Raw genomic sequence first — 20,803 nt, forward strand, 5'->3', positions numbered from 1 at the left:
TATTGAGTACATATTATGTGCCACTATTTGCTAGTTACATTATAGAACATATAATGTCATCTCCACAATAAGCTCTCAACTTAGGTATTATCACTTGCATTTTAAGGTGAGGAAACAAAAGCTAATCAAGACTTTGTAATTTGTTATATCAGATCTAAGATCTGAAGACCTGACTCACTTCAGATACTCTCTGCTCTTTCTATGAACTGATTCTGCCTTCCTTCTAGGAATCTACTTCAGTGAATGAGGTGGTAAACCTTCTGCCCATTAAGTTTCACGCTCCTCTGATGGAAAGGGTCATTTATAACAAACTACTTAAACAAGTCAATTAACTCCAAGAGTGGGAAGCTGTTCTGCATAGAGATCTGCTTACTAAAAATGAGGCAAAGAAAAATGATTATCACTTCAAACACATTTCCAGAATTTTATGATTGTATAATGAGACTTAATCTTAGAGGCAAAGAAAAGATCTCATAAGACACATATAGACACTGGATACAAATGGAATGCCACAATTTGCTTTTATACATATCTAAATATCTAAAATTTAAAGTTCATTTATAAAAATGTTATCTATACACAAATTTATATAGATAAATAGATAAAATTTTTATTTTATCTTTAGTGGGCAGGGTTTTCATCTTTGGACAGATATTTTTGTTCTGAGATGCCAGTGCTATTCCACTTTTTTAAATATTTTATTTATTTATTTGAGAGAGAGAGAGCACAACCAGCAGGGAGAGACATAGGGAAAGGTAGAACCAGACTCCCCGCTCAGTGGGGAGCTCGATGCAGGGCTCCATCCCAGGACCCCGGGATCATGACTTGAGTCACAGGCAGACACTTAACTGACTGAGCCATCCAGGTACCCCAAGATGCCAGTGCTATTCTAGAAAAATGCTTCTTGTCCTAACTGAATTTCTACTACTATAAGCACCACTCAGCCTTACTACACATGCTTTAAAATAACTATGTCTCCTCGAGGGGACTTTTCCTTACCTGTTGTTTCTGTTTAAAAACAGCACTAGATTGTGCCTCATGCTCAAGAACTGTTAAAATTTCATTGATTTTCCCAACTGAGTCATAAAAGAATGTCATCTGCTTTTCTAATTCTTCCAATGGTATCAACAGCTGCTGAGACTCATAAAGGAGTGGAGAGTAACAGTCCTTGACCTTTAAAAATACAGAGACAAAAATTCAATTAAAGGCCACTAACTACCACAAACGCAGAACACTCTTCACGGCCCTCAGAAACATTTTCTTCAGTGATACTGTCAACAGGCCTTACAGATCTCCAAAGACATTTATTTAATGATATTCCCTATGTATTGTTAAATTTTGATATAAAAAACAATACTACTATATCACTGAGACAAATATATGTTACAGAGTTTTCCCATGAATACTTACCCAAATTATCCAAATGGATAGCACTTTCTCTTTTAAATGATGCTGTTAGTAAGCCAGATGGCATCAAATTCCAATTCATAGACTATGCAGTTATCTTCACTTCGTCCTCAAAATCTGACCTGAGATAGTCATGAATTACATTATCTAGACTAACCTCCTAACTTTATTTTCAAGGTCTCTGTTACTTGAACCCTTACCTCAAGACCAACCTATAGCTTTGCTGACTCATTCTTCCCAGACAGGCCTTGTGCTTCCCTACATCCCTCAGTTCCATGCTTTGCTGCTCTCCCTATTATCTTCTTCATCTCAAGTGCACAAGTCACCTACCAATTTATTTACAAAGGTCCCCCCCCCCATGCCAGAGGATATTTTCCTAGTCTGAACTGATCAGCCCCTTCATTTGAAATTTGTTGTTTAAAAAAATGCTATAACTTAATACACTTGTATTCTTTATCTTAATGCTGAGGCCATACACTCCTGGGGATCAAGGGATCTGTAAAATTTCTGCCTTATCACCTTTATGTTGGAATCCAGGACCAGGCAATTCTCTAAGAATTTCCTGTTCCCACTCATTTTACTTAGAATTGCTCCCAAAATATTATTCATACTTTTGGGAACCAAGGAAAGGAAACTGAGTACTTGTTAGTTGACTATTCTCTTTTCTTAAATTATAAATATTTTTACACTATTGGATACCCACCTGAAGGATAAGTTCACCAAAAGAAAGCTACTAATCTGCTACAAGGCTCTGATAAAATGACTCTGAACAAAATGAAAAGAATCTGCTAACATGCATAAACATCAAGTATGCTTTAGAAATATTTCCCAAATACAGCTGAAAACTTACTAAGATGCTACAATTGACATAGTGGTTAAAAAAAAAAAAAAAACAGAACAACTTAGATGTGTTTACAAGGTAGAATTTGCTTTCTCAGAGATTGCCCTAAATTATTAAACTTGGCCTAGGCTAAGATGTGCAAGCCCAAGCTATGGCTCTGAAAGCTTGAAGATTATCAAATCGATAATGCTGACTTTGAATTGCACCCAATCTTTATAAATAATCTTCACTTGAATATTAAAATAAAAAGAATTAGGAATTAACATTCTAATTTATACCAGTTTAGCAAATGAAGTTTTCTCTTTTTTTCAAGACCATGATTCTTCCTATTTTCACCTATCTTATTCCTCTTTTCATTAATTTTCCACTACTGATTTTACATAGGTTATTCCCTTTTGCTTTTTCTCTCCTAAATAACAGTTTTCTCTAATTTCTTTTCCTCTGTTTCTCAATTCGTCATTACAAAATTTTCCTCATTTATATAGTCACTCCTTTCTTCTATCAGAAATGAATTACCCAATTGCAAACAATACAATCTTTATAAAATTCAACTTCAGGTAGATAACAAATCCCAATTACAGAGTTCTTAAGGAAAGTTCATCAATAGAACAGAAAAGTCTACGGCTAGTGCTTGATGTTCATGGAGTTCTCTGTACAGAAGTGGTACAAATGTATATATCTTGAATCTAAGGTGAGCTCCGTAAGCTGAAAAGAGCAGAATTTCCACTGCTTCATGGCTATGCAGGCAGAAAATAGCATAAATAACCTTAGAGCAGACAGATGTCAAATCCACCCCAATAAAAGGCATTTGGGAATTCTTTCTCATTTAAATATCTGTTCTCTTCCTTTTCCCTCCCCTTCCTTTTCTCCCCTCATTTGTTTTATTCACATTTAACTGACTCCTTATTCCTCCAGAAGAGACTTAGCTTTCTATTAAAATAAAACTATTACTCCTAAATGAACAGAGGTAATACCTGACATCAGCTCCACAGTTTGAGCTTTGAAACTCATGGCAAAGTTACTAAATATCAGAATTACTAAATGAAGAATCCCACTAAAAAAATAAAAGCATGATCTCTTAACAAGTAAAGAATTTGCCCATGGGTGTGACTGAGGAGGTGTAAAGCACTCTGAAGGCAATGTAAGTCCTATACAGTGTGTCATGCATTAAAGTATTTCCCCACCTTGGTTAGCTGTTCTTTTAGCCCAGACATGGTTGCAAACATTTCATTAGCTTCTTCTTGGGAACTCTCTTTGGTAATGAGGTGTGCAGTCTTTGTAATCATCTTGTATTGAGCATCCATTACAGGCACCCTCTGCTCAATGTCCTGCATGAATCATTGAAACAACTAAATTAACACATAGTACATTTCCTTTTAATTTCAGAATTCCACAGAAGTCTGGACAAAAATCAAAATGTACTGTATGAAATCCTATACTTCTAATACGTTTTTGGAGATTCCAGTTATTGCTTTCCTTCATTGCTAATATATTATATATTGGTAATATTATATGAATAAGCAAAAGGTTTCCTTTATAAGTAACTGTAAATCCTTAAGTTAACATACAGACAAGCTGAAGTAATCTTTACGCTTTCAAAATGTATGTGTTAATGTAGTATGTAAACATTATATCAAGTAAATGCATGTTAATTTGGGGCAAATCCTCTGACTTTAACAATTATACAACCTAGTTTTTCTTAAAAAAAAAGTAACACATTGTCATTGTAAAAAATTTATAAATCAGAGATAATAAGATAAAGAAAATTTAAATTACTTACAGTCTTCTCACACAGTGATAACCAGAGCCAACATCCCATCACTACATCATTAATGTTTTCCCTTGTGCATGCTTACAACCATTGTTTATATTTACAAAAAAAAGATACAACGTTTTGCTTTTCTCATTAATAGTATATTAGAAAAGCTTTCTGTGTCATCAAATATTCTTCTACTACTTCATTTTTGAGAGCTGCAAGGTATTCAAAATATGTAAACAGCACAATTCATTTAGTAAATCCTTTATAGGAGAGGCACTTATGTAGAAGTGTTCTCTGTAGATGTTGCCTTTTTTTTCCTAGTCCTCTGTAATTTGGTTGTAGAAAAAAATCTCAATTAAAAAACTATTTTGAAGTTACTCTATGATCAAAACATATCTTTAACATATTCAAATTTATTTTTTTATTTAAATGCATTTTTTTTTCAATTTTGACATGCAAATCAGGATATGCACACATGTCAACTGGTGCCAAAGAGACACAGGAAAACTTTGCAATGATTTGAATTAACTTCTGTGATCTTCCTTTCACAAGAGATCAGGCTTTCACTTTGTTGTCCAGAAACCCCCTCACCTCCAAGTCTTGAATTAATAGCTTGACATTAAGAAAAGAGACTTCTAAGGGTTCGGAAAGTTTCTTATGGGCTCCCATTGCAAAATCAGACAGGGCAGTGACACAGTCTGTGTATTCCTTCTTCATTCTGTCCAGCTCATCAGCCCGAGCATACTGTTAGGAAAAGGGAGGAATATAACATGGAAAGTCAATGAACCAAACCTCTGTGAGCCTGTAGCCTGCATATCAACATACTCTCCAGTTATGTGGTGAGAAAGATGCCACTTTCTGATTATTTGAGATACAACTGAAATAAGACCAAATACTGTGAAAGTAGAAAAGGAATGAGCACAGAAGCAAAGAATTATGATCTCAAACATAGGTTGCTCCATATTAGTAGGCTTCATATGTCAATATAATCCTTAATCAAACTATACATTTCTGTAATGTTCCTCTATTACAAAGGGAAAAGAATAAAGGGCCAAATATAAACATAACAGTTCTAAACACATCTGCCTAAATAAGCTCATGCTACAACAATAAAACAGTCTCTAAACAGACTGTTTATCACCACATCTATAACGCATGCATGTTCTGAGCATGTACAGATTTGAAAGACATACTTGCTTGACTTCCATGAACAACTCCCTCCATCGCCCATTGAGCAATAGCAACTGCTGTTTAAGGTCTCGGGAAACCATCTCATCACATGTTTCAATTAGAAAATTGCCTGCATCATTCATGGCAGCATGCTGCTGTATCCAGTGAGGCAAATTTCGGAAAAAATCCTAAACAATAAGCAATGCATACTATTGTAAACCAACAAATCAAAACTTAATGAATGATATGAATGAATGATTTCCCAAACTATGAGAAAAATCTTTCTTCCCAATTTGTGTAAATTTTAAGGTAAATCTTAGCTCTCTTTCCAAACGCAATTTTCAGTAAAGAGGTTCAAAAATAGGAACTAGAAACAGCGAGTGTCTTTTTATAAGAACGGCTTATTTCTTTTGTCATATTGTTTGCTGAAGACAAAATAAAACATTATGACCATTTTCTGTTATTCTTATTTTACAGATGAAAAACTGCATTTCTGTAAGTGTAGGACTTGTACATGGTCTTTAGGCTTGTAAATACCAGTGCCAGAGTCATATAAAAGGTATGGTGTGTGTGTTTTTTAATTTTTAAAAAGATTTTATCTATTTATTCATGAGAGAACAGAGAGAGAGGCAGAGGCACAGACAGAGGGAGAAGCAGGCTTCTCGCAGGGACCCCTATGTGAGACTCAATTCCAGGACCAGGATCATGCCCGCAGCGAAAGGCAGACACTCAACCACTGAGCCACCCAGGAATCCCAAAGGTATGGTATTTTAGAGTAATGCACAGTTTTCTGTAAAAATGATAAACTTTTGACCTATTATTTTTTACTTCAAAATCTGAATATGGTACATGAAGGTAATTAACAACATGGATATAAACCATTGAAGGAAAATTTTTAGAATTAAATATCTGGGCCAAGAACACTTAATACAATAACATCCTTTCTTATTCATTTAAGGTTACTCAGTTGGCAATGAAGCGGTTTTCTGCTGATTTCAAGTTAATACATGTGTGCTTGTGCATATACACATACACCACAGTAAAAACCAAGGATACCAAAGATAATTCAAAATCTATTTTACAAGCCATGTGTGGGAGGACTTCCCACATAAATAGATGAGAACACTTCTGTTTCTGGTGGTTATAATCCCTTGGATGAAATTAACACATATGACATTTACTAGGGCACAGCCAGTCCAATCAGCAGAGCCAAAATCTGTATGGGTATATGGTTCTTGTCATCCTTAGCTACACAAGAATATTTAATATATGTGAAACTGAGACTGGTAAACATTAAAAAAATTATGCATCTACTTGCATAACACAATAACAGAAGAATTTTGGACAGCAAGCACTAATTCTAATGTATTTGCTATATTTTTAATGGGAGCCTGGCATTTTAATGTCTTTTACATATAAGTTGATTTTTCATGGGAAAATATCATCCCCACTAAGAAGTACATATACAGAAATAATCCACTTTATGTGATATTTTAGTGTGATACTAAAATAAAACTGTACCTCTTCAAGTCACATATACACACCTATAATTGGAGGAAAAATATCACTCTTGCCCACTCTTGCCTGCTCTCAACCCCTGACCGAAAGCTCATAAAATCCAACAAAGAATATTTAAAGAGATGAAAATATTTGACTACCCAGATGTCCAACTGGTGTGTGTCATTACACAGAGTTAGTATTACATTATCCTCTCTTAAATGAGGAATTCCACAGAGGTTGAGACATTCAAGTACAGACCTTAGGGTGAGTATAGCGACCTCTCCTGCCCACTGGGATTGGCTGACCCTCCACAGGTTCCTGCTTTTTTGAATGCAAAAGCAAAACTACTGAACTGATCAGAGATGAACTCTTTTAACATAACTTGTATAAAGCAGTATATTCCTCGGCTTAAAATAATTTGCTAACGTGAAAGCACAACTTTTCTGGCCAAGTCAAGAATCCTGAATCATCCTTGAAAATATATTATACTCCTCAGAGAACTATGCTGGAAGTGCCTCACTGCTAAGTTCCTGTGAACTCCTTTCCTTGGGTAAGAAGCAATCTTACCTTTTTAGCGTGCTCTGTCTGATTTAGCATTTTCTCAGCATCCTCCAGCCAGGCCTGAAGACTGGCCACCGTATTGCCATATCGATCCCAGTTAGCGATGACTTCTTCAAGCATGCTCCGCACGCTCCTAACTTCCACTGAGAGGTTCCTCCACTGGGCAGTGGTTTCATTCATGAATTTCATCACATTCTCAGCTTCTTCCACTACAACAGATACAACAAATTATAATTCTTACTTTATATTTTAAATCCACCAAGCCTTTTTTCTATGGTCTATATACTGGTGTGCAATTATAATTCTTCTTTAGATTATGACATTAACAGATGACATGTTAGAATTTCATTCAGCTAATGCTGGGAATATGTTATACCAAATATGATAAACATGTTCACAAAATGAAGCAAACATATTTTTCAACTTATGTCTTCACACTAACTTAAGTTTTCATTTACTTGATAATAATATTCGTTACTTTATTTTTTTCATTTAATCCTCAGAATTCAAAATAGGTTAGAAAATTGCAATTTAGAACATGAATGCTATTTTTTTTTGCCCCTTTTAGAAGATCACACACACAGACATGCACACACAGTTTGATTATACAGGTTAGACAGGCAATGCACAAACTGAAGGGGACTGAAGCCAGTATATGTTCTTCAGGCCCATAGCATGGTCACAAAAAGATTCTGCAGGAAAAAAAAAAAAAATGACCTGATCACACAGAAACCTGTAGGTTCTAAATTGTAACTCAGTCATAACTGAAACCAATTCTATCATGTATTTTACCTGAACCGTCAGCTTGGATGTACATCTCCGCTGTCTGTTTTAGGATCTGGTATGTCACTTCATACTGTTCAAAGAACTTGGTATTTTCTATAAAAGACTAGAAATGAGGAGTGGTTAGAAGATAGCAAACGCTAGGCACAGGTAGAAATATCAAAGTCAGTTTCTTCAGAAGAGGCATATGGGTATTTTGCCCAAATCTATCAACCTCATTCTTATAAAAAAAAATATCAAGTTAATTCAACTGCTATAAAATAACCTGATTATTCTGAGAATATAAATTGATTCCATGCTTTTAATTCTAAATCAGCACTACTGAGAAAGTATTCTATTTCTCCTCCACCAAAGGGTTTGTTTTCAGAAGAGACTGCAGTCTCTCCAGACGACCTGGGGCTAACATTTAGAAAGCACTAAATTTGGACGAACATTTTAGTGTCCAACTGTGTCTTAGCTGTGGGATTTTGTTGCTCTTTGAACATTAATTCTTGTGAATAATGGCTCTGAGAAACTTAGACTATAAATAAATGGCATAGTGCACATTTTTCTTAAAATAAAAAGTACAAAAAGTGTTTACAAGTAGAAAAATTTTAAATAATCACATATACCATCCACAAGTATAAAAATTATGGATAAGACACGTTTATAACTGTATGTAATTCCCATATGTAATAGAGTCACCACCATCCAATGGGCACTGTAAAATTTAGAAACACAAGAAATCCTTAGGTAAATTTTATTGTTAATTCCAGGAAATATGAAATAACTCCTGTTTCAAAGATTGGTCTTGCTATTAAAATAGCAAAGTAAAAAAGAATAATGTGATTATAGTTACCAATGTATCACCAAAGACTCTTTTCCTTTTAATAGCACAATTAGTTCCTACAATTTGAACCCACTAAAATACTTGATAAGTATCTCTATTATAAAATGCAAAATTAGCCTTTAAAAAACAGCTAAAGTCCACTGTAATATACTAATAAATGCTTAATATGGAGATGCAAAATATTTGAGTGCAGATATAAAACTTCATACAAAATTTCATAGACATCCGTTAATTTAACTGAAAAATGTTTATCATATTTCAAGATAACACTTAGAAACATTACATGCATAACACATTTCATAGCATTTTATGTTTATAAAGCATTTTACCTATATATTATTTTTCCTGGATATAGTGAATAGAGAAAGCTGCAAGTTACCTGGAATGAAGGGGTCCATGATGAACACTTATCTCAATAAGTTAATAGGCTGTATTATTTTTGGTAAGTAAAAGAAGTAATCAATTGGTTAATTATTTAGCCTTATGTTCTCTTCCCTTAACCTCCCCGTTCCCCAACTAGGGAAAGAGTAATTTACTGTAATTTAAATTTGGAATAATTTAGCCAAATTAGCATATAATACTTTGATCAAAAAAGGAAAGTCACACCTAATGTGCAAGACACTGTAGATAATTGAAGAGATAAAAATATTTGTCGATGTTTAAAAAATAGTCTCCATTTATTTTTGGCATAAATTTCAAGAAGCTAAGGGGAAAACAATTGTTCTAAGTATCAGAGGAATGAAAAATAGTGCCTATATGGGACAGAAAGATTTCATTAAGTATGCTTTTGCTATAATTGTTTACAAATTAATTGAAAATGAACAAGAGGGAACTTGTTATTATTTTCCAGTTTCATTTGTGATCCAAGAGGAAAAACAGGATATTTTAAGAATATTATAAATGTTGTAGGGATTCTTTAAAGTATTTTTGAGCTTTCCTAGTAGGAAGACTACACAATTAATTTTTAAAGGAAGGAATCTTATTTGTTATTTTACCTTTTAGCTGTTTCATTTATTTTGGCACTTTTTTTCTTTCTGAACACAAAGTAAATCCATTTAGTAGCATGAATTATTTTTTCTATTATTATCACTGTAGCAGGAGGACTTTTGTTTTGTTTTTTGTTTTTTATTTTTGCAAGAGGGCTGTTAAATCTCCTTTTTACCATGAGCTAACTACACAGTCTCTCAGAAGGTTGCAAAAGAAAACACAAATGTATATATTAAAATAATGATAGGATTAATTTATCTTTCAAAATAAGGCTTACATCTGGATATTAACTTCAACAAATACGCCATGTTATAGATGATGGCACTTCAAGAAAAATAAGATACCTCTTTATTTCACTAAATCCAAATTATTACTGGAAGATACTAAACTTCCACTCTCACAAAATAAATACAAAGACAAATAAATTTCATTCACTGATCTCACTGGAATGGAGCTAAACCAAGTAATTTGAGATTTAAAACTCATCTTTGAGAAGAGGCTTTATCACAAGTTCTACTTACATTAATAAAATAATTACAAATAATAAAATACACGTTCACATTACTAATGTTGCGTTCACATAGGCCACAATTCCAAGAGCTCTTCTTTTATGGAAAAAAAATGAATTCTCCTATTTCTTCCATAGTAAAACTGAAACACGTGTTAACAAACACAGTCATGTCAAGAACAATTCTGACAGCAAAACCAAACCAATTATCTCCTGGTTTATATTACAGTATGTAATCTCTTATGAATAGCATGTGGCCTAGGTTTATAATAAGCATTTGTGAAGCATTTTTCCAAGAATTTCTTAAGCACATAGCAGCATCAATACCTGAGCTCCTAGTACAAGAGGTAAGTAGGAAGCACATTTTCTGATTCTCTAATCCTTTAAAAGATGGTGTAAGTTTTTGCATATGAGTAAGATTGAATTGAGAATTCAAACTAAGGAAAAGATAATTATGGAACTTTTACATCCTGCATATTACTTTGGTTATTAGATTATGGAGCAGCCATATGGCTCATTACAATAAATTTTTTTAGAAACCAAAGAAAGGAGTGGATTTAAGAACCTGATTTTAGGATTTCATTTGGAAGTCTTCACTCTTTGAAATAGTCTGTTCTAAAGAAAATTATTTTCTCACAAATTCCAAAGGGATGAGAGAAGCTATAGGGGGCATGAGATAAAAAGAAAGAAGTGTGTGTCCATCTTTCTTCCCTACAAAAGTCCCTATAATTCTATCATCATCATTATTATTACTAAAAATTTGGGAAAGACTAAGTCTCCTCGAAAATAAGTCATTTATAAAGTCACATGGGTTGTAAGTAGCTGAACCATGATTCAACACATTTCCATGAGCCTGGTGGCCAGACTGTAACAATCTCACATACTTCACCCCACTCTGCCCCAATACCATGCCTAAAACAGAAATAGTAACTGTCAATATCAGGCTACTGTATGTAAGTATAAAATATTGTCAAATATGAGCTAACATTAATTGGAACTAATATTTTTGTGAGCTACATTCCTTAGTTCAGTAAGCTACAGGAGATCATTTAAATTATTTGGCCTTTTAAGTAAAAAAAAATGTTCACAGTCAATTTTGTTAGATAGTCAAGTTCAGTACTTAAGCTTCTGGTTCAGAAAGATGTGATTTCAAATCCTGACTCTACTTCTTACCAACTATGCCACTCAGAACATGGGGGTTGAGCACAGGAAGGCTCTCTTACCTCGATGAAACCATGTAAAAATGCCTAGCCCATAGGGTTGTCATTGGGATGGAAGATAACACATGTAAAACACTGGGCTACATGTAAAACACTGGGCTACACTCAATATCCCACAGTTATTAAAACTATTAAATAAAAAATACTGTAAGACTCTTTATAGAAAAGAAAGGCTAGCAATAAATAGATGTTTTCCCACCACGGAATAAAAATATTAAGAAATGTTCATTAAAATGTGCTACATTTGTAGTTTAATTAGCAAGGTTACCAATAATTTTAAGTTATGAAGCAGTTTAAAACTAGCAGCTTAGTGCACCTCTTTTTACTTTATGGAGAAAGCAGAAGTACTGTTTTTTAAAATTAATATTTATTAATTTTTTGTCATCAATAAACAACTCTACTTACATATCCTTTATTTGAGAAGTTCGAAGAGAATTACCAACATCCTTGTATTACAACATTAACCTGGTGGAACAGTCCCATTAGGCATTTCAATCTGATTGGCTGTCCTTAAATAGCTAGAACAAAGCTGGATCCTGCATAATTACCTGCTGAGCTCATTGTGTATCATTTGACATGACTAAACCCAAAAATATAAATGGATAACTATATTTAATATTTAAAAGACTCAAGTAATTGCTTGAATTTTAAAAATAAGATTTTTCATTACTTTCCAAAATAATTCAAAATGAATAAGGGAACATATCATAACAGATTTCACATTTTTTGACAAGTGTTTTCAAGACACTTTTAGTAAACCTAAAGAAAGATTTTACTGTAAATGTATTTTTTTCCTAAATGCATCTTGTTCATTCATCACTTAAAAAATGTATTTAAAATATAGTAAAATATATTCTGATTCTAGAATGCTTCAGTAAAGATATGGTTTCAATAAGCATTCAGTCATACCAGTTACAAAGCCACTCAGACTAGTCAGGTTAGAAATGGGCTTGTATTTTAAACTTACTAATTTATCATTTAGAATTTGTGATTAAACACATTAAACACATGTTTAATATGTGATTAAACACATAGTGCAGGACTGAGATGCCTCACAGACATTAACTTTGAGAGCAAGTTTGTATTGCTAATAAATTTTGGGGGTAGTGTTTAACAGAAATAAACTATATTTAATAAATAACTCTGATTACATGTAAATAGAACCTGCTGGTTACAGAACAACCTAATTTTTTCATTAACGCAGGGCTACTATTCTATGTAGTTAAGAGAATTATTTATACTGATAGTCCAAAATATAAGATAATCTCTAAAGATTAAATTGGTACAGAGATTCATAGACATAATTTTACTTTTCCTGGACGCACACAAGAAAAAATGAAACTCGGAGACATGCTAGACCTAATCTAAAAAATAGAAAGTCCCCATGTGGATAACTGAGAATGGTTATTTTTTTAGAGACATGAGGTTAATCTTTAAGTTTTTTAACTCAGTTTTAATGGTGAGCTCACAAAGTCATGGCTATGCAATGCAAAAACTTTTTTTTTAAGCAATAAAGCCAGTCACAATGGCTGAGTCTGGTTAATGCAGCAAAATCTTTCTATATTTCTAAAGAAAAGAGGTGAACATTTCAGATTTTGAGAAGAGTTTACTAATTTATATCGAACCCACTTAACACACTGGTACCTTTATATTTAAATTCAAGATAAAAATAATAGCATCAAATAAACCGGTAAGTACTAAATGCTAAATCCATGTGTCCTCTGATTTCTTTCTCAAAGCTCCAGGGAGACTTACGATATAGTTTTGCAGAAGCAGCTCCACTGACTCTCTCCTCCCATACTTGACGATCCAAGATTTCAGCTTTGACTCTGCAAGAACCAGCAGTGAGAGCAGACGGTACTTTAATTCTAGAAATTCCATTTTCATTAAGTGTAGCTCTGATGTGGAGGAAACAAAATGAAACCTAGAAATAAAACACCGAGAATTTACAGAATGTAACTAATAGTAACAGAACGGTGCTTACTTAACCTGTTACACGTCAGTGCTAAACATAATGCAGGCACAAGGTCTTCTAAACTCGGGCTGATCAATCACTATCAGGAGATCTGATTCCTTTCCTAGCTCTGGATTTAAAGGCAAATCGTGATTGACTGGAGTATTTAATTTAGTTCTTTCCCTTGCCAAGACAACTCTCATCTGTTTCTTTTATAAGCTGTTTTTGCAGTATTACATAATGTTCCTCACAGTACTGAATAAAAATACAGTCTCTGAAGAAACCATTTCTGTGATTTCCAGGCTGTGCATATATTCAGGTTTACTCTTTTCCAACAATAATATATATTAGAATGTTGGATTCTTAGCATATTGTTACGGAAGCTCAATTTTTATGTGCCCAAGGTAAGCATCTCTGTAAAAACAAAACAAAACAAAACAACAAACCAATTCATTGAAAAGAAATGGATAAAACACCCACAGAGCATTTAAGAAAGATACTTCCTTTCCAATCAGCCATTCTCTTACCTTTCTGCCATGTCCTCTAATTGGTCAGGTGGCACTGGGATCCCGTTAACAGACCTGGTCCGGTAGATCTCATGGAATGCTCTTTTGTGGGCATCTGTGTTTTGAAGCAGATCCTAAGATATAATTTTAAGAAATTTAAAAAAATGAGAAAACATGTTCACAGGAGGCTAAGAAGCATAATTTTCAGCCTGTACCGATGAGTCAATGTACTCAACAATTTGATCATGCTGCTACATCCATGTGCGGCTTGGTGCCTCTCCTAGGCTTTTACCTTGTTCAGGAGCTCAGGCACTTGTCTATAAGGCCTGTGCTCGAGCTGCTGTACCTAATAATTATGGCATCTTTTAAACACACATGACACTTGCACAGCAATGCATTCAGACATTTTAAAGGCACATGGTCCAAAGGAAAATGTAGTTACTGCTATAAACAATAATTTGTTAGGACTTTTCTCCTTCCTTGATTTTGAATACATCAGTTTTTAGAAGCTGAAAACGGAGCACAACTAGTTTAACCCTTTAATGGTAATACATACACACACATTATACTCTATTGTTATTACACTTTGAATACATGTAGACTATCTTAAAGTGATATTTGCTCATCATTTAAGTCAATTATATTACAACATTATGAAAATACCCTATGGTTAGAAGATTTCAAATAAGCACAGGGAATGTCCTATAGATATCAGAGTGGAAAGATCAAATGTAATGTTTATAAATATTCTTTGTAGGCTGTACAGAACTACACAAATTTTAATAATCTTTTTAGGCTTGTTTTCTGAGCTTTTCACTGTCAGTAGACTGACTTACATAAAGATTTACAGGTATGTCACAATTCCTAACCAATTTCTCACATAGAAGAAAGAGAGAGAGAGACGGAAGGAGGTTCATGCCATAGTCTCTAGAGTTTGGTTTGTTTCTCAGCGGCAGAATAAATACCCAAAAGTTTGTCACTCACTGAAAAGTAAGACCCATTAGGCCACCAGAATGGTACATGAAGATTAACATTGTTTAACTCACACTGACTGAGATTATGTGGATTAATTGGAGAAAATAGAAGCAAAAAACAGGTAAAGCCGTAAGAGAAACACTTGATGGAAAGGCAAAAAAAAAAAAAAAAAAAAAAAAAGAAGGCTCTCATAAATAACTTAAAATGGTAAAACCACATGTGCATTTTCTCATAAAGCCAGATGTGTCTGTGCCTTTTAATGTGAGGGACATTAATTTTTATACTGTAGAAAAATCTACGGCCAAACTTTCTATCGTGGTATATTTTGCTATTATCACCTATTGATCTGCTTTGAATTTCAGGTAACTACACACATATTCACATGTCTCTCATGCCCACAGGCAGGCTACTATGTGCAGGAGCTGATCACAGGGGACAAAAAAAACAACCTAAAGTAGTAATGATTATGAGAATTTTAGTGACTCCCTGCCTTCTCTGTAACATCTAGACACATTTCTGTGGCTTATAATCTTGGCTGAGACTCCCCAAGTAAGTGCAGGGCAAATTTAGAGCTATCACCACACCTAACTCTGATTTATTATATATGACTGTATGTTAATATATGAGTAGGGGTCTGTGATTATACTGGAATACTCATATGTCCAGTTGTTTCCTAAAAAGTTTATTATAGGCAGTACCTAGTTAATTAAAAGAAGCTTGACAAGATAGCAAAACAAACAAAAAACATTTTCAAAAATATCATAAAGGAACTACAGCTGGTGTGATGTCACTGGGATCTCTGAAAACCCATCACACTAAAAACCAGTGAGATGCTGGGCACAGCATGTGATTTTAGTTCACTGGTAGGCTCACAGGAGGTAAGAGAAATCTTTTAGGTCTCTTACTCCTGTTAAAATATGACCCCAAATTGATTCACAGGCCTGTGAGCAAAAACAAATAGAAAAAGCCGAATGTTTGAAGCAAATACTTATACCATTGCTGCATGAGTTTGAGTCTTGGAACTTGGAGAAGGTGGAAACAACAAAACTCAGAATCCTAATGAGCCAGGACGGTTAAATATTAACAAAAAGAAATTGGTATGAGTATAAAAATATCAGACAGAATAGGTTTGAAAATAAAAATCATTATATGTAATTGCTTATGGATCAAACTTTCAATTTACTAGTAGCTATATTAATTCTGAATTTGAACATGTCTAGTAAGCTTCAAAACACACAGAGTAAAAACTGATAGAACTAGTGGGAGAAACAGACAAAACCACGTGGCTCTGGGAGGTATCAATGACCCCCTCTCAGTGACTAAGATGGAACAAAAGAACAACTGGGATTAGCAGGTGATGGAGGGAGGAGGGGCGGCCAGGGGAAAGTGCTGCAGATCTGTGGATCTCAGGGGCCTCTGTAAGACTTTTGGAATGCTGATTTTGAATAGGTGGAATCTAGTGGGAACTTCCGAGAGTGGTGAAATGAACTGACTTGCATTTTAAGAGCGCTGCTGTGGCCAAGTTACTGAAAATGCCCTATCATTGATGCACTGCTTGTCTTAGCTTCTATAACAACACAGGAGCTGGATTTCCTCCCACCTCACTGATTGCTCTTTCTCTTACTCTTCTGCTGTTCCACCTTCTACTCTTTGATTTCTTGACAGTACATTCCTTTAGGGCTAAGTTCTTGACTTTTTTTTTCTCTGTCTATGCTTTCTTATTTAATTTCTTTGGTCTCAGAGCTTCCAATATCCTTCTACATACCAGTGATTCTGAGATTCTGAATATTTATTTCCAGCCTCTACCTGTGTCTCAAGCTCCTGTCTGTTATCTCTTACTGCCTACTCCACATGTACGCTTGGATGTGAAAAAAAGGCTCATACTTATCATGCCCCAAACTGAACTTCTGATCTTTTACTCCCAAACCTGCTTCCCTGTCTCTCTATCTCAACTGATGGAAACTATTCTTCCAACTGCTCATGTGAAAAAAAATAGTGCCATGTATGACTGGAGAGATTTTTTCACAATCAAAATCTAATGCTGAAAATTGCTCTCCCTAAAAATATTCAGAATCTGACCTTTTCTCACTATCTCTACAACTACCATCTTGAGTCAAGCCACGCTATGTGGATTATTGAGACTGGTTCCCTGGCTTCTGTCCTCCATAAGTAACACAGTCTCTATTCCCACATGACAGATACCATCATTCCTCTGGTAAGAAGGTGGATGGGAAAAGGCAGTTATAATACACAGAGAAAATCAACAGTGCCGAAAGTGTGCAATTAAGGAAAGTAAGGATATGCAAAGGAACAACATTGGGGGAAAATAGAGAAGCTTAACTACAGGCACAGAAAAGATTACCAATTTTTTTTTAATATTTTGAATAATTTTATGCAAATAATTTTTAAAACTTAGTCAAATGGATAATTTCCCACTAAGTGTGAATCTGCATTACTGACCCAATAAAATTCTGAAAGCCTGATATTTCTAGTCATTTCTAGGGGCTGGGAATACAACAGGGAAAAAAATAATTCTTGCTCTTATGGAATTGATACTACAGTTTAGGAAATCAAGCACTAAATGAAATACATAAATTAAAATTGTAGTTAAGATGCAGATAAATGCTAAGGTGAAAAATCAAACAAGGAAGAGAGGTTGCATTTTCAAAGAGGTGGCTAGGAAAGTGTTGACTAAGAGGTAAGTTTTCAAGAAAGGCCCAAAGGAGATAAAGAAGAAGGTATTGAGACTAATCAGTGGGAGCATGTTTCAGGCCAAGGACAGAGAACATTCCAGAACAATGGTAAGGACAAATGGGCTGAGGTGGGAATGTACTTGCCTCTTTGATGTCGTCTTTTCAGTAAGTTTTCACTGACTAACCCTAGTTAAAATTGCAACACCCTCTAAAACTTTGTCCTTTTACTTTTAACCTAATATGTAATTATTTTATTACTTACTTACCTTTGTTATTATCTGCCTCCTCCCACTAGAAGGCAAATTACATGAGTGTAGGAATTTGTCTGCTTTTCTTATGGGTGTATTACAAATGCCTAGAACATCACTTTGCACATAAAAAAAGTATGCAATAAATATTTTGTGGAAAGACTGGGAAGGATTAGAATGGTGTAGCCAGAGGAGTAGAAAGAAAATGAGGAGTCCAAATGAAGAAAGTGGTTCAAAGATGAAAAAATAGCTATGTGAAATGCTTATGATTGGCAAGGTAGGATGAAGACTGAGAATTGACCACTGAGTGAGGAATGAGGAGGACTTTCATGAACCTGACATGAGTAGCATGGCAAGAAAACACTCGACTGGAATGGGTTCTAAAAAGAACTGGAGAAGAGAATTCTGAAACCAAAATGAGCACAGGTAACTCTTTCAAAGAGCTTCACTAAAAAAGGAAGGGATGGGGAGGGAATGGACAGTAGCTGGAGTAGGGTTAAGAAAGAATTTTCATTTTTAAAATTTGATTTATTCTTTTTAAAAGAGTCTTTGAGATGATTAGCAGCATATACTTTATTTGGATGGGGACAATCCAGCAGAGAGAGGGAAAAAATTTAAGAAGGCAAGAAATACAGGAATTGTTTACTGGAGAAGAGCAGGGAGGATGGGATCTCATACACATGTAGAGGGGCTGGTCTTAGCTTGGAGCACAGATGGTTCATCCCTAGTAACAGAAGTGAAGACTGAGTATTCAGGCACAGATGCATGTAGGTGGGTTGATGTGGTCGTGGGAGCTTGCGGAAATTCTTTTTTGACTGCTTCTATTTTCTCAGAGAAATAGGAAGCAGTGTCATCAGCTGAGAGTAAGGATATGGGAGGAGGTGTAGAAGATTTGAAGAGACAAGGTATGGAATAGTTGTCCCCAAAATAAAGAGGCAGTGGAGTTGGGAAATGCCTTTGGAGTGCAAGGCAGCTTTAAAGATCCACTTGGGTTAGTCATCATGCCTGAGGGTGTGTTTTTCTGCAGCCATACTCAGTGGCATATGTGTGGGCAGGGAATAGGCAGAAAGTGGGCTTTAATCAGGGCTGTGTTTTAACCAGGACCACAGGACAAAGGAGACCTTGTCACGACAATTAGTGTGTGCTTTTGGTGACCTTTACTGATTCAGCATTGAATTTAAGTAGAAGACGAAGGAAAGGGATGATATGAAGAGAGTGAGAGGCAATAAAATCATGGATTATAAGGCACAGAGTCCATGCAATTTGGAGTCAGGGCAAGTTTGGGTGGACAGTGAGATAGATGCTTGAGAAAGAGATTGTGGAGGGGTTTCAGTTCCTAGTGATGACAAGTTCTAGACTATGCCTATGCTTTGGAGGGCTAAATTAGAGTGTAGGATGGGATGACTAGAAAACAGGAGACCAAGGAACTAACAGTCCAGGTTATTGGTAGAATCACCTATGGGTTACTGAAGTTATTAAGAATTATGGCTTGCATTGTCATGCAGGAAATAAAATCCTTAAAACAGGAGGAGAAGTGATCTAGGTAGGATTAATGACCACAATAAGGATGGGTAGCAGGTAGTAGAGTTTGACGTCTATTTTCATGATTCCTTAAGACTGAAAGCATTACTTGGCCAGAGCAATATTACTAATAAAAATTAATAAGTTATTTACTGTATGTGTATTATATGCAGTAGCTTTGTGGGCATGGTTTAAGGTTAGAGTTTAAAACAATCTTGATTATCAGCTATGTACCTTGGGCAAGGCACTTAATGTCTCTCTGCCTAAAGTTCATTCATTTGCAAATGAGGATGATAACACCTATCTCACATCCTACTTGTCAAGTGCTTAGCAAAATTAAGTGCTTAAGATAGAAACATGGCTAAATACTCAATTATAGTTAGCTATGACTATATTTGTTACCTTCCTAGATAACTAAGCATTAGAGTATCTGGAAAATAGAAAAGCTAGTAAAGGTGTATCTTGCTCTTCAGAATAATATGATCCTACATACATGTAAGTTAATTAAAATAAAAACTATGGTAGATTTGTAAAATCATCTCTTTGCAAAAAAAATATTTTAAAAATTATCTGAATCCAGTTTTCAGACACTGAATATAAATTAAGTAACAAACAATTGTCATGTGGTATATATTTTTTAAAAAACGATGTGAACAATGCAGAAAACCAAAAATTCTAGATCTTGATAGCATATGTAAGTTTTTGTGACAAAAGCCATAGTTACTTATAGACTGGGATAGGAAGATAATATTCTAAAACATTCTTGCTTATGTATTGAGGAGTCCTATATCTTTTTTTTTTTCAATTTTATCATCAGTAAAACATATAATTTAATACACAATTTGATAAATGTTTTTATTGGGCTAGAATTGAACATTAGACTTGGAAGATAATTTGTAAGAATTGGAAGATGATTTATACTATATTGTGTTTTTAATTTACATATTGCATTTCCAAGTGAGTCCAATATAGCAAAAAAGAAGTGATATCAAGTTGATGGGCTGATTTTTTTGCTATTGAAGAAGTCTGAAATTTTAGTTATCTTAACAATGATTCAAATTTGTCACATCATCAAAGTTTATCTTATTACAGGCACGTGATAAATATATTTTAAATAAGAATTGATTTTATAATTGACAATGACATTGTTTTATGACTCTACTACTTTAAGTGCCTGTGCCCAGACCCAGTAAAAGTTCCTACCTCAGTAAAAAGATCATTCTGGAGATCTGCCTTGAACATCGTCTTCACCTTTACCTGCCTCTGCTTGCTTCATGTTGTCTTTACTGCATTCCCCAGCTTTCTCTTCAGTCCTTTCTGATTTTTAGTCTCAGATAAGCT

General features: G+C 34.6%; 1 protein-coding gene across 1 annotated transcript in view; it reads right to left on the bottom strand.

Moving 5' to 3' along the window:
- LOC129499786 (nesprin-1-like) overlaps window positions 1-20,803 on the bottom strand; it is a 185,813-nt gene that overhangs the window by 27,118 nt on the left and 137,892 nt on the right. Inside the window, exons 14-21 of the mRNA XM_055309655.1 lie at window positions 14,047-14,159; window positions 13,321-13,489; window positions 8,031-8,127; window positions 7,245-7,447; window positions 5,201-5,365; window positions 4,599-4,751; window positions 3,433-3,576; window positions 1,000-1,173 (exon numbers count right to left, since the gene is read on the bottom strand). Of these exons, the coding sequence (XP_055165630.1) occupies window positions 1,000-1,173; window positions 3,433-3,576; window positions 4,599-4,751; window positions 5,201-5,365; window positions 7,245-7,447; window positions 8,031-8,127; window positions 13,321-13,489; window positions 14,047-14,159 (1,218 nt within the window). The remainder of the gene's footprint in view (window positions 1-999; window positions 1,174-3,432; window positions 3,577-4,598; window positions 4,752-5,200; window positions 5,366-7,244; window positions 7,448-8,030; window positions 8,128-13,320; window positions 13,490-14,046; window positions 14,160-20,803) is intronic.

This window comes from Nyctereutes procyonoides, unplaced genomic scaffold, assembly GCF_905146905.1.
Source record: "Nyctereutes procyonoides isolate TBG_1078 unplaced genomic scaffold, NYPRO_anot_genome, whole genome shotgun sequence".
NCBI classification, from domain to species: domain Eukaryota; kingdom Metazoa; phylum Chordata; class Mammalia; order Carnivora; family Canidae; genus Nyctereutes; species Nyctereutes procyonoides.